The sequence below is a fragment of the Syngnathus acus genome, chromosome 10 (assembly GCF_901709675.1).
Source record: "Syngnathus acus chromosome 10, fSynAcu1.2, whole genome shotgun sequence".
Lineage (NCBI taxonomy): Eukaryota > Metazoa > Chordata > Actinopteri > Syngnathiformes > Syngnathidae > Syngnathus > Syngnathus acus.
Window position 1 is genome coordinate 20,076,004 of NC_051095.1, and position 15,104 is coordinate 20,091,107.

The 15,104-nt window shown below is 40.7% G+C and overlaps 1 protein-coding gene across 1 annotated transcript; it reads left to right on the forward strand.

Moving 5' to 3' along the window:
• The first annotated feature begins 4,004 nt into the window (after positions 1-4,004).
• On the forward strand, positions 4,005-15,033 carry xkrx (XK related X-linked). The gene is made up of 3 exons (XM_037261047.1): positions 4,005-4,803; positions 9,326-9,585; positions 11,218-15,033. The coding sequence occupies exons 1-3, from the start codon at positions 4,475-4,477 to the stop codon at positions 12,066-12,068; spliced, it is 1,440 nt and encodes a 479-aa protein (XP_037116942.1). The 5' UTR covers positions 4,005-4,474; the 3' UTR covers positions 12,069-15,033.
• Positions 15,034-15,104: the final 71 nt, after the last annotated feature.

The window sequence follows — 15,104 nt, forward strand, 5'->3', positions numbered from 1 at the left end:
CAGCATTGCAAATCACAGAGAGGATAAACTGGTTTTCTAATTCCTTTAGCATACTGGAATGCAGAAGACTACCGCTAGATGGTGGCACAATCACAATGGTTTTTTTTTTTCTTTCTTCAATGGACAAAATGAAAGCAACCTACATTTTCCACCAACTTTTTTTCCACACGTAGAGCAAGTAAGTCGCTGATGGTGTAGAGGTATGTACACTCGTCTGATGTGTGTGCAGAATGCGTGGAATCGATTCCTGCTCAGTGACAGTGTGCATGTGGGTGTGATTGGTTGTTTCTGTTTGCCCGGGGCCGTGACTGGCTGGCGACCAGTTCAGGGTGTAGCCTGCCTTTTGCCTGATGTCGTCAGTAACACTAATGTCCAGTCAGCTCCCACCCTTCTCTTCTGCAAAGCACTCACGCCAAAAAGAGCTGAGGTCAAGCAGAGTCACCCGCCCCTCCTTCGATTGCTACACATGACAAATATGCCTCAAAGACCCCTGACAGTTGATTTTGCACTCTAGGCTTACCGTCTGATTCAGAGGCGGATCTGAAACAAAAGTTGCACCCTGCAAGCCTCATGTCTGCTACGTAATGATATTTCCATCTTCCGCTTTCTGCCAGGCCCCACAGGCGCACACCAACTCTGCCGTCTGGAGTCAGTGACCCACAGCAAAGCATCCATTAGTAATGATGAGCCTAGATTTGTGCTGTCTGCCGCTTCCACCTCCCTCTCTTTAGTAGGTACCAGTCGCAACTCATTTACTGAGATTAAATCTGACAGGAAGTAGATAGCGTGTTCGGAGTGAGCTCTGAGCTTTCAGAGAAAACAATGGAAAATTGAATAATATGTTGGATATGTTGAATGTGTATGGATCAACATGTCACAACCAGCATTTCTTACTGTACAGGTAACCTGTTAATATACCTGTAAAGTGAATATAAATAAATTTGAATATTGTTAACAACCCTGCAAAATTTGAATTTAAAACAATGCTATAATTCCGTAATTGCGTTCTACCGTAGCCTCAGTCTTTGCATACGTTTTCAACAATTATCTTCAAACATGCATAAAGACAAAGACAAATCTTTGAAGACACTTTCAGGATCTTTAACTGTCATACAAGTGTGAGACGTTTAGTATTGTATCACAAAAAAAATTAAACCCAAAATATTGTGCTTAAAACGTCTTTGAAATTCCAAATGTGAGACTTGTAAAATGTAAAATGATGACATATAGTATAATGAGAATAATTTAAATTGGTTGAGGAATGTTGAAGGGGGTAAAAATGAAAAAAAATCTGCATTGATTTGGTAATCTTGTTTTGGAAAATGTAGAACAAGGGTTGGAATCATTTGAGAAATATGTCGTGATATGAAAATGAAGCTTCAAATTCTCTTTATGAAGCAGTTGTTGACTCCTCATGATGGCACTGTTGGTTTGAATAAAATGGGCTTAAGAAATAGCAGGTCAGTGTACTTTCAGCCTAATATTGAACAGAGAATTCCCATGACTAGAAATATGTCAGGATGAGTTAATTTTGGAAAACATCATTCATTACGGTTTCTTTTTTTTTTTTTTTAAATTGGCCGCAATATGCTGTCAACGCTACAAGACCATTTTCTTAGTTTTGAAAATGTCTGGCCTTTACAATGTTTGACAATGTGCATTTGACTACAGAACAATAGAATTATCTCAGCAAACAGCAGCTCATTTGCTTTCCATGCTAAAACCAAACTGTCAGACTGATTCTCTTAACAGCAATTTTAACATGTGTCCCATAAAGCCAGTGTGACCCGAACAAGCAATGTGACAAATGAGGACACGTCCGTGTAAAAAGTCAATGAGTTACAGAATGAGTCACTCTTTGTTATTGTTTCTCTCTAGTGTACAGTTCCCAGCGCAACAAGTCCTGGGACAACCAGTGGGTGAACTCTAAAAATGGAAGTGCAAAGCAACTGAACTCTCAGTGCTAAATGTGTCCCACTGCTAAGCGGCAGTGTGTTCCTGTTCTGTGCTTGTGGTAAAAAATAAATAAATAAATAAATAAAAAAATCATTAAGGAGACAAGGATTGAAATGAAAACATCATGATAACATTTGAAGGAGTCATCTGTATGGAACTGACAGAATGCAGCTGCTAGTTGTTCCCTGGAGAGCCTGCTGCCAAAAAGCACATTTTTCTGTTAAAGTGAAAGTCAACCCCCAAATTTTCTTTGTAGTAATCTAGTCAGTGTTCTAATTAATGTTTCGTTTGTGGAATATGAATGAAACAGGCAAAATCCACATCTTGGGGGCAGTCATTTTGTCAACTGAAAATGATATCACATTTGCCAGGTCTCAGGTCACAACGAATTTTCTGAAGCTGAACAACCATATCATTTTCTTTGTGAGAGAATACATTTATAAATTCACCAGAAGAACAAATAATAAGTTCGCCCTCTTTATACACTTCACACCAATGCTGAAAAACCCAATAGACACGAAATTACCAAACAAAACTGGACTTGTTTCCCAAGAAAATGTGTTCCTGTCTGAATGAAACAATTCAACAATAAGCAACTTAACAAGAATAACCGACTTGGAAAAGGCTGCTCTCCAGGAATGTGCCTGAAGGGCTTTGTTATCGGACACCCATCTAACTACTGTATTTACCTTTTCCAGCTACGTCCAAAAAGAAAAGGAAAATAAAAAGGAAAGTGTCAAGTGACACACCAATTGTTACTGTAAACGTTGACTGTATAATTTGGTGTGAAGAAGTATAAAAAAACAGCATTTAAGTTTTATACACATTCATCCACAATTATTTCTCATCACACAAAAGGCCATTGTACACCATCGCAGTAATTTTAGACTTTAGCATGAAATTGCTGTTTTGTCGCGATTTATTTATACAAAACAAAGTCAATTTTAGGCAAAGTTTTAATGTATCTGGCCCGGTAGCTAAGTGGATGCAAAGTTAACCAAAATCTAACAGCAAGCAATCGTGTTTTAAAATGTGAGTACTGGTGAACTGTACTTCTATTATGCCTCATAATAAGAAAACTATAGTCCTGCCCATCAACATATATTCATACATGCCCGTGGAATACTAAAAGATCTGCCTTATTGCTTTATGATACCATTGGTTTGGGCTGTGGTTTGATTTTTATTTATCTATTGTTTTTTTACAGCACCAACATTACAACACATATAGCACAACTTTGGTGTCCACAAAATAATTTGCAATAAATTATTATGTCATATATTTTTTGAAGTGCATACCAAGACCCTTGTGTCTCATCATCATATAAATACGACATCCCTGCATGAATAAATTTGTTTTTTCGTTTTTTTATTTATTTTTTTACTTTTTTTTAATAATAGGTACAGTACCAGTAAAAACACTTAATGCACAGATGTGAATTGAAAGACAGTCAGGTCATAAAGAATCAGCCACATCATAAAGCTGACTGACAAAATACTAAGATGTGCAAAGCTGTTATCTGGGTAAAAGGTGAGCGCGATGAAGACTAAATTAAAAAACGTATTCTGTTTTGATTCTGTAAAAAAGCAAATAAATAAGTAAATAAAAAAATAAAAAAATAAATGAATAAATAAATAAATAAATAAATAAATAAATGGGAAAAACACTTAATTGGGGAGTGTTTCCGAACTTTTTAGTGGTACTGTTGTATATTATTATAGGAAATCAAAATGTGATGACAAGATTCCCTATCCCCGAGAATATAGGCTTTTTTCTTTTGTCTTTTTGTTTCATTTTCTTTTTCTTTTTTTTAAGAATAAATGGGATAGGCTCCAGCACCCCGCAACTCTGACCAGGATAAGTGGTGTTGAGAATGGATGTTGGTTCATGAAAAAATAAAAATAAAAAAAACCTCAAAGGTAATAGAGGCGTATAAAAATATGCAATTAGTACGGAAGGACCCAAACCGGATATCCACGATTGGTTTAATGCTCTTGTTTTAAATGTCACACATTTTCACTTCCGGTGTCGTGTTTATTTTGTACGCCAGCTTGCGTGTTCTTTTTTGCACAGCCACCGAGGAGGGTGCATGCCATGAAACAGCTGAAGAAAACACATGCAGCCGCCACAATCACGCCAACCGCCGCCACCACTAAGTTAGTGTCATGAGTCCCAAATTTTAGACGAGGCAGGAAAGAAGACATTTGAAGCTTTTAACAATGATTGAGCTGACGACGTGACGAGGCGGAACTTCCACGCCGACAGTCGGACTGAGCGAGCGCACCCACAACACCGGCTCAGGAACGAAGACAGCTGCTTACCAGGCGTTTCCTCCGGTTATCAGTGTTTCAAAACTGGACTATTTTGATCGGTGGAAGGAACAATGGTGGCAGGTTGGAGAGATGGAGCCGAATTAAGCATTGAATTAATGGACGCTAAGATTTTTCCATTTAAATACGCGCGTTCCATTGGTGGTTAAAGCGTGAAGAAAAAAAGTTGGATTTTTACTGTTGTCTCCATGGAGGAGCGGGAGAGGGAGATTTCCTACGCGGATCCCCCGGCGTCGGACAGCGAAGTTGTAGTCGTGGTGAATCCGAGTCGAGTGCGCCCTCCGCTGGGCGTGGTGCTCGCCACGGTGCTGTACTGCGCGGAGCTGCTCAACGCCGCCGTGCTGTGCAGCAGCTACTACCGCACGGACGACGAGCACTGGCTGGCTTTCACCATCACCTTCATTCTCTTGCCGGCCGTGCTCATCCAGATGACCCTCATCTTCATCCACCGGGACGTAGGCCGAGACCGGCCGCTGGTCCTTTTGCTGCACCTGCTGCTCTTGGGGCCCATCATCAGGTAGGTTTCCAATACTTGGAAACAAGACCAAAACAAAATATACAGTGATCAACGAATTTACAGGTTGCAACTTAGCCGCTTACGTACATCATGTGGAGCAATTCAAATGATCAAAAATCTCATTTAAAAAATAAATGAAATATAACATTTACTCAACAAAGATGCTGATTAGAAAATGTATTATGTGTGCAGATAGGTACAGGTATGTTTGTAACAAGTTTTGCTCCGACCAACCAGTCACAGATGGGAAATATCTTGCCTCTCTGAATTTGTTGCATCATTGTTATCATTGCTCCCTGGTTCATGGTGAGCTGTCCCTGTTTTTTCCTCTCCCCAAGATCTTGGTCAATAGATCAATCAAGATCATTGCGTCATCATCCATAGAGGTTGAAAAGAGTAATAAGCCTATTTGGCAAATTATGGAGTAGAATACAGATACAAGTGACCCAACTTACGAGTTTCCAAGATACGAGCTGTCATTTTGCCAATTGTTAACATACATTTTTGCAAACTTGACATACAAGCACTTCTCACAAATTAGACTCAAGTGTTGTACATGGCTTAAATGCACTCACGTTTATACAGTTAACACAAGATAAATTACCAAATCAAGCCCCTAGTCTCCTTTGTCTCCCATTTCCTCTCTTTTTGACAATCTACTTCTCCCGTCTCCCTCGCACCATGTTTTCACTGTTCAATAAAACACTAAATTGTACACGATACTTTATGTGCAGCCTTACAACAGCATCTTTGTTTATATAGCGCTTTCGCAATAGCTTTTACAATTATAATGTGCTTTAAGTCAAGTCCAGTTTATTTATATAGCTCTTATAATGTGTTCAAAATTGACATTTTTAATCGTGAAGAGATGCAGTGGTACGATCAAATTATTACTGCACAACAAGAGTTGTATCTAAAACTCTGCACTTATAAAGATAATAATCCCAATATAATGTAAGTATGTGTTTGGACTCTGTCATATTCTCCCATTGCAAATAGACTCACAGTCCAGATGGAATTAACAGAAGGCCTCACACTGGATAAAAGGTTCTCCCACACAATGATATATTGGAACCGTCGAAGCTGAACACAATCTGTTGCGTTATACATACTGTTCAACCACCAACCAATGAAACAGTGACAAATAAGTGAAATTGAATTAATCAAACTGTCCCCATCACTATGTGAAACATTTGGATAGCCTTAACAAATGTAAAGCTAATGTAAACATTGTAATATTATTACCTCTTTCACTGCCATGGACGTTGAAAATCATCAACTGGAATCCAAACGTTGACTGCTCCAATTGAATTTACTTTTTACAGTGACCAATTAATATTTTTAATGATCATGTCCAGGCTCTGTCAAGCGAATATGAGACCGGCTGCCAATATACGTCACTACTTTTATACAATACAACACAATACTTTTTTTTTTTTTTTATCTTTCAGCTTCAGTGTGTTGCCATGTCCACTTATTCGCTTACAGAATCGGTAGTGCTGGCAGATACTGTATAACTTAAACTATACTAAACAATAGGACTATTGATTTTACTAATCAGCTTCCAGAGCAAATCAACTAGCAAAACATGTCTATAGTAATCTGCACACAGTACTACTCTATAATCAACTCTGCTGACTGTGATGTATTTAACTGAAAGGTTTTGTATTTTTGTCATTATTGTTGTCTGAATTGTGAAATTACATTTTGTATAGTATTAATGTTTCTATCACATGTGATAGGGATGAATGTACAGCCCACCACTGGGTTCCATGCGATTGATTTTCTTTCTTTTTTTTTTATATCCCCTCTCCTTGCAGTAGCTTTTCATGCCTTGCAAGCACACCGTTCTTCAGATTTATTACAGCTTGATCTTGGCCAATCCTTTCACAGTGTCCTGTTCATGCAGCTGATCTTAAAGTTAAGGAGCGATCAGAGAAGTGTCTAGAACTAGCCCTGTGCACTTTTATTCTAGCGGTATTAGGAAGAAAGATAACCTGTTTAGCAGCCATGGGGCGAGGGAGAGACTGTGGCACTCTCAAATTCACACCCCCTGCAAGAAACCCGTTCGACATTGTGTGCTTTGATTCACCAACCTCGACATTTACATGTGTGGAAGCAGTTGCGTCCTTTTGGAATTTGCACCAAAGGGTGGTGATCGGTTTTTGAGTGCGATAAAACCAAGCGCGACAGAAACAGAGAAAACTCAAGGGATGGCACTTGTCAAGACATGAAGCAAACATACTCCAACCCATTTTTCGGAACACCCATCAATTTCAGTTGCAGAGCACATAACCAGAAGCAGCTGTTATCTCTTATCTGCTCTAGGCTCCCACTGCTCACACCGAGGAGTGCGCTCCCCGCGTCAATGACTTAAATAGACAATGAGCATGTGACCACCTTTGAATATCACACTGAGGAGAATGTAAATGAAACAAAGGCCAGAAAGAGCACACACACACACACACACACACACTGAAGCACAGTAGCATTAGTCCTGCGTTGCGCTTCCTCTGTGTTATCTCAAGTCGATGTAAACACATTGCCTCTGCTGCCTGTTGGCTTCCTGTGCAACACTCAGGGAGGCTTTAATGGCTGAGCTCATGACCACGCAGTAAAACATCTTCTTTCGCAAACAACTGGAACGTTATGCCAGAAAAAAATAAAACCAACCTCACAACCTACGACATAGTGATATGTCGATTTGTCCACTGGTTTGGGCAAAGTCTTGGTTCTTTACTGAGTTCAATAGCATCAAGCAGCATATCATGCACTGTCTGCATGGTCACTCAAAGCCAATATAGTGCCCCGGTTGGCTGAGCTCAATGAAGCAGTATGCAGCGTATCAGGACTGTCTGCGTGGTCACTTGAAGCCAACATACCGGCACCTATGTGTGAATTCCAGGTATTCCGTCTCATTTCTGTGGTTCAGTGAGGAGCACGGCGTCATCGTATCAATTCTGAATGTTTTTTTTTTTCCAACAGTCAGTAAAGTTGTCGATCTTGTCTCAACTTGTCTTTTCAAGTGCATTCAAGTCACTCGTCCCAACATGCGCGGCTTCTTGTGGTTGCTGCACACCTGAATGTATACATGGTCTTGCCAGAGGCATGGCCGCTTGATTGTGGGCAGTCCCAAACAGGATGATCTCGCTGTCGAAAGAATTTCCTGAGGGAGATCGGTGTCACAGTTGCTCTGTGTTCCCGGCTTGAACCCCAGCAGACACGGCCGTAAAAGCAAGTCACCATATTGATTCCCTTGCCTAATTTATTCATCAATATTTCCAAGCTGGCTCCCAAGAGCTTTGGCTGGAGCACACAAATGCTCATATCACTATGTGAGGGGGGATGGTGGTGATAAGAGTTTGCTTGCTGCCAGCTGACAACATTTGGGTCAAGGACCAGCGTGTCACGTTTACGCGGTCAAATTAGCAGCCGGTCAGCACCCTTGCGAAACATTCCAGCACAGTGACGTGAAACGCCAAGATGCACTGAATCCTCTTTTTAGAATTGTGTGCTTGTGAATACCTTCCTTCTACCCAGGAGACTCGTGGAGGCTGCAAAACGAACAGTGCGCTGTTTGTCCTGCAACTTAACACAGACAGCATTCACCTTGGAAAAGTTTACAGGACCACACCCTTGAAAGGTTCTGTTAAGCCTTTCAGCCCTCAGGGAAGGAAGCATGTTTTCTTTCCTCAGGCTGCCCTCTGGTGGGGCCTCAGCTTTCCTTTTGTATTTGTTCAATATTCATGAACTGACCCGTGTTTAGTTACTATAGAGTAAACACTCTTAGGATCTTTTAACCCTCAAGTCCATTTAATTGATAAAAAAAATGTTTTAAATACATGTAGGGATTATCATCCATCAAGGGGAAATCCTCATTACACTGCAGCGTAGAATTTATGGACAAGATTAGGAATAGGGGATCATATTACGTCCTCTTTTATTTTTTATTTTATTTTTTACAAATGACTAGCCATTAGTATTAAGTAAATCAAGTGTAGGTGTTCATACTGATGGTTGTACAAATTTGAAAGCCAAATATACATGCAGTGATGTGGTTAACCTGAAGACGGCGCCACACAGTCTTGTTTTCCCAAATTCAAGTAACAAACATGCACTATAATTTCATTTATGCAGTTTATCAGCAAAAAAAAGATATATATTTGTGGGTAAGAATTCCTTTAAGTTGGAGTTTATATCAGAACATCAGTCCAGACTACGCTGTTATATTGCCAACATGACTAAGCAATTTTATTCACACACAATGTCGGGGTTGCTGGGGAAATGTGATGTTTTGCTATTTTACAAGATGGTTTTGAGAAATGCATGTTTGAAAAGTTAAGTTCTTATCCGAGAGATGTACCAAAGCGACTGAAAAATATATATAATTAAAAAACATTTTCTCAATCCTTTCAAAGTTCCCATTGACTTCTAAATCAGGTGTGTCCAAACCCTCTGTAGCGTTATCAGGCTTCTTCTTGAAAGTAAAGTTGTAAAGGAGTACTCCGTGTTTGTCTTGTAGGTGTTTTGATGCCCTGATGGTGTACTTCCAAGCCGGCAGGAAGGAAGAGCCTTACGTGACCATCACCAGGAAGATTTACTTGAAGAAGGGCGAGGGCACGCGCACAGAGTGCGAAGTCAGCCGCTCCGAGCGCATGCTGGCCACGCACAGAAACGCCTTCAAGCGCACCACCGTTATCCAGGCCTTCCTGGGCTCCACTCCGCAGCTCACACTTCAGTTGTATGCCACTATCCAGGAGAAATGCATCCTCCCCATCCGACGTAAGATCATTAAGGTTATTCAAGTTGGAATTCAAGTCATTAACTATCATATTGGAATTTGGGTAGGCTTTCTCGTCACCTGTCCTTCCAGCTACAGGTAAACGTCTATACAGATCATTGTGACAAGTGACCACTTTTTTCTGAGAACATCGTATTTGAAGTCTTGCAACACAGTTTTAATGCATTTGCGGTTCCCCTGATATTTCATCCCAAAATTCAATATTAGGCCTATCTTGATAATTACTACCGTAAATGGACTTATGATACAAAATGGATACCATAGTTTTAGCTGACTCTCTCAGTGGTCATTTACACGTGTGTTGTTAATGTTTATCGTCATCAACATTCAGTCAGCTAACAGCTATTGTCAAACTACGGCGATATCTTTTTGTACAATTTCATTGCTTGTTTATGCACTAGTGTCTGAGTTTTTGCGTGAATGTTGGCAGAAGCCACATTCTGCTTAGCCAGCTCTTACCCATCAGCTGCTCCCAGAGTCCCGCAGGCCCAAAAGGTCCTGGACTCAGCTTGACGGCACCCCTTACTGCCCGTGTCCACCAGCGGGTTTGGGGATTGCCGCCACGACAGGCACCACCATCTGTGACGAGCAAACGTGTCCAATATCAGAACACTACTCGGGAGTCCCCCCCAATCACAGAAATAACAGGACGAATAGTACAGTTTCTGCGGAAGACCGTGTTTGCCCACATGCATGAAAGAGGAAGTGTGTGCCAATTAAATGATGTCATGACTCGGTTCACCAAGTTGTTGTGAAAGCTTAGTGTTTTCTTGTTGAGTCTCTTTTAGTTGTTGCGAATTCTCGGTTAGATGTGACGCACTGTAACTTGTAACACTTTGTCAGCATATTTTGTTGTGAAAGCCTGACTTGTCAAGTGACTTGTTACTCGTTCAACTTGAAGGTTGACAGATGTTGTTTACATACGACATCTCTCCCGCCACAGAGACGTCGCTAATTGACGGCTAGCTTAGCGTGCTGGAGTTTTTTGTCCCACCTTGGCTCGAGATCTGAGGAGCTGCTGAGTATGTCAAACTTTTAAGCAGCACAACAATCTCAATTTGAGCTGCTAAATTATCTTCTTGGCATGTCGTATTTTTAAATCAGGCTCAGAGTGATTGCAAGGAATGATTCTAACGCTCATTCAATTTAACGGGGGCACGGCAGAATGGAGGCGTCATTTTGACAAAGTGTGCTAACTTAAGGTCTGAACATATGATAAAAATGTTCTGAGTGAAGGAAGTAAAGATGAGTACAATCGGCTGCATGCCTCGCTGTTCTGAGGTGCAGGGTTCAAATCTCAATTGTCTCGAATTTGTCTGTCCCGTATTCCTTAAAATGTCATGATTGGGTTCATTGAACTCCAAAATGCTACATCCTTACTTATTTTAGCCCCTTTTCTCTAAAATTGGTGAAAAAAATATATCCAATCCTATTTTTATTAATTCGTCAAATAAAGTTGTTGAGTTGACTAAATAATGATAAAATGGAAAGAGGTTAGTACAATAAAAGAATTGGCATGGTTTGGCTTAATGGGGCTTGATAAGGCTTTTGACCGAGACATACTGTATGAGGAAGATGTGCTCTGCGATTAACACAATCTTTTCTTTTTGTAGTGACTTTGATGATCATTACCAAGATCTCCATCATATACGGGGCCCTGGTGTGCAGTGTCCTGGCCGTCCAGATCCGTTATGACGACTACAAGGTGCGCTTCCGCCCGTCCGCCTACCTGTGCATGATCCTGTGGCGGGGCCTGGAGATCACCACACGCATCGCCGCCCTGGTTCTCATGAGCACGGCACTCACCGACTGGGTGATCCTAGTGGGCATGGCCAACCTGATCTTCTTCTTCTTCCTGCCCTGGGCCGAGTTCTGGGCCAAGAAGGGCTCACTGGCCAAGGACGTGGAGAAGAACTTCTCCAAGCTGGGCACAGTGATAGTGCTGTGCTTGTTCACGCTCCTCTACGCATGCATCAACGTCTTCTGCTGGTCGGCCGTGCAGCTGGACCTCAGCCACGGAGAGCTCATTGACCGCAAGCAGCACTGGGACCGGCTAGCCATTTATTACAGTGTCCGCTTTGTCGAGAACCTGCTCCTCATCACGCTGTGGTACTTCTTCAAGTCGGACTTCTACGAATATGTGTGTGCGCCGCTGCTCGCCGTCCAGCTGCTCATCTGCTACAGCCTGGCCGTGCTCTTCATGCTGCTCTTCTATGAGTTCTTCCACCCGTGCCGCAGCCTCTTCCGGCACAACATCCACGACTTCCTGCGTTGCATCTGCTGCCGTCGAGGAGCAGGCCAGGGCGCAGGCCAGACGAGGAAGATGGCCCCGTCCTACTCCACGGCCCCCACCATGGTGCTGATGCCCGACGAGCCCCGTGAGCTGCTGGACCCGCGGAACCTCAACAGCGACACGGAGCAGCAGGAGACGGCCATCCTGGATGACATCACGGAATATGCCTGAGATCACAATCGTAGGAGCACCCGCTAGTGGCAATGATTTCCAACCCGGTGCCGCGCTACATTGGAGAGCCGTGATAGCTCATCAGGCGCGCTGCAACAAATTATTCCATTTCACTCAAATGCTCTGAAAATGACCACAAATCATGTCTATGACAGTGACATAGAGTGAGGGTGGTGCAACAAATAATACAGTAATCTTTCATACAGTGGTGCCTTGAGGTACGCATGTAATTTATTATGACCAGGCTCATAACTCAACTGTAACGTAAATATTTTTTCCCCATTGAAATGAATGAAATTGCCATTAATTTGTTCCAGCTTCCCCAAAATAAACTCAGATGTTGTAATCTAACTTTTAAGGAGAAGAATGCTATTACAATACTTTATATATTAATTAGATACAATGAAACCAGCAGACAGACAGACAGATGTCCCGTACATGGACGACTAGGTTCTGTGAATGTCTACATGTGTTGCTGTACGGTTTGTGTTCAAATATCAGTTTCTTGCTTTTGTTTCCCATTGAGATTAGCCTAATCTGAGAGTGGCATTAGCTTGAAAACTTTTTTTTTTTGAAGAATTGTGGACCATTAGCCAAAGTGCTACTAATCGTGCAGTGAGCTACGACTCATGCTATGTATCAAGTTGCTGCTCACAAGTCAGTCAAAAATTCAATTGAGTCACTTGTAAATCAAGGCAACACGGTACTGTTGTTTTAGTCACAATTAGACTAACATTTAAGCAATATTAAGAGCCAATTTTCAATTACTGTAGTGGTTTATTCCAATAAATTCCCAGTAAATCCCGTGAAAGGTACATACAGCGTAAACTCTTAACATCTTCCGCTAATGACCCATGTTTAGCTCCTCCCCATCATACAAAGCTTGTTCTCTGTTATTATCTATCACTTAAAATTATGTCCTAAAAATAATTTGGCTGGATTGGATTTGATAATTTAACAGCGCTTTGGCGCCATCTTGTGGCACCTCATGTCATACATGCAAATGTTAAAATCATGATCTCAATCTGTATTGATTTAGCACAGGTAAAACCAGTCCGCTTAGTTCAACACCAGCTATTTTTGAATGGCAACCAGTGGATATAAAGCTTACTCGCAGAAAAGTATTTGATTATTTTGTCACTTAACGTTGCTGGCATAGATAGATGGTGATATTATATGAATGCGAATAATGGAAAATATATTTGTAGTAAATTAATGATATGAATTAAAATGTTCGGACCATTTGAGTGAAACTTCTCCCAACACACTTATGTGCCTTGGCACAGTGGTTGGGAATCACTGAATCAAACCTAGGGAAAAATGCTCAGTGGCAAGTATGTAGTACTAATGTAATAATGTGGTCATTACTGTCATAGCATACTGAGAGCTGTTTCTAATATTTTAAATGACATCATTAACTCCCATTTTGTTCAAGTCATATTTAGATGTATGTTTTTTAAAGGACTCATTATACACTACTGCACTCGGGCCAATTTGTTTACCTTAAATGTTGTGTTATAGTCACAAATGAAATGTTTAATAGACTGATACCACTGTGTTGCACTGGATAGGTATTTCTCGTACATCAATAAATTAGCATATTGTAGAAAGGTATCATAGTAGATTCAATAAAAAAGTGAAGGTTTTTTTGTATGGAGTCATAAAATGTATAAAAAAAAATACAATTATGAAGGCAAATTTCTACCTAATTTGTACATTAGTGATAACGCTAATGGTTACTTATTTCATATTGTATTTGGGGTTTTGATGAGCTCTCATCTGTAATCATCCAAATTCTAAATGATAAAAAGTTGGTGTAATGTGGGTGGGAATTGTAGTATTTTGACCCTCTTTGTGTAGCTGCCAAAATACTCGGAACAGCTCTGTGTGATGCAGTGCAAGATGCCACAACCACAATAATGTTACTTTACATCTTGTTACTTGACGTCAAAAGTGAGCATTTTTATCTGTGTAACTCTTTTTATTATACAGATGTACCTATCCAAAAACACAAATCAGTGAACTATTTCTGTTGCCTTTCCCACCGAAGTCGATTTTGCAAGAATGTACACTACACGGGACAAAGAATGCTTTCACAGTGGACCGCGTCCAAAGCAGGTGTGCGGGGGATTGTGCGCCAAAAAGTGCAGCTCAGTCGTATTGCACAAACTCTGTAAGAGGTCAGATTCTAAGAAATTAACCTTTCTTGCCTGCTTGTCGAACTGCTTGGACCGGCTGCGACGCATTCCTCGCCTTGTTAAAAACTGGTTTATTGTTCGGGCAAAAGTGACAGCAAGATCTGTGGGAAACAAAAGTTGTTCTGAGTTAAAGAAGCGAACACCATGAAAACAAACATGATTGATGAGCAGAACAGCAAGAAAATACACTACTTGCAAAAGGTTTGGGATGTTTGGGTTCAAGGTGAACGTTTCAGAGGCACAACAACCCGCAAAGGTTTCCTCAGAAAGTTACAAAAGAGATACCGGAAGACAAGTGAACGTCGATGAAAATTCTCATCAATTAAACACCATTTGTGAAAATTTGACTGCTTGTTAGAAAAAGAAAAAAAAAGTCTGAAAAAAGACCTGAAGCATAAAATTGTTAGACTTCCAAAGACTTAGAAAAGGTGACCTCTTAACGGTTAGATTGAGTTTTAAGTCCATTGTAAATCTTCACTCCAGAAAGTCAAGTATCATTAACATTTTGTGAGTAGTGTAGACTGAATGTCAATCAGGTCGAAAAAGATAACCATCTTAAAAGGTTATTATTATGGTTTTGTAATGACAAGTCCACTTGTCACAATGTAGAACAAAGTTAATGTGACCTTTCTGCCACTGAATGAGCTTCTATTTTGATTTCTCACCATTTTACCGATAAATGTTTATGGAGTTTTTTTGCATCCAGTGCCTTGACTACTTTATTGTTGACTTGAAACCTTAATAAAATAAACCCTCTATATTTAAAACAAGTTGCTTCGAGTATAAAATCCTGTTGATGTGACGTTTCAGCAGCTATTTTTAAACATCTTCCATTCAT

Bases quoted from the DNA above. Each gene is read 5' to 3' on its own strand.
- xkrx (XM_037261047.1), top strand. From the start codon at position 4,475: ATGGAGGAGCGGGAGAGGGAGATTTCCTACGCGGATCCCCCGGCGTCG. The intron at 4,804-9,325 runs GTAGGTTTCCAA...TTTGTCTTGTAG, and splicing joins CTCTTGGGGCCCATCATCAG to GTGTTTTGATGCCCTGATGG. The intron at 9,586-11,217 runs GTAAGATCATTA...TTCTTTTTGTAG, and splicing joins ATGCATCCTCCCCATCCGAC to TGACTTTGATGATCATTACC.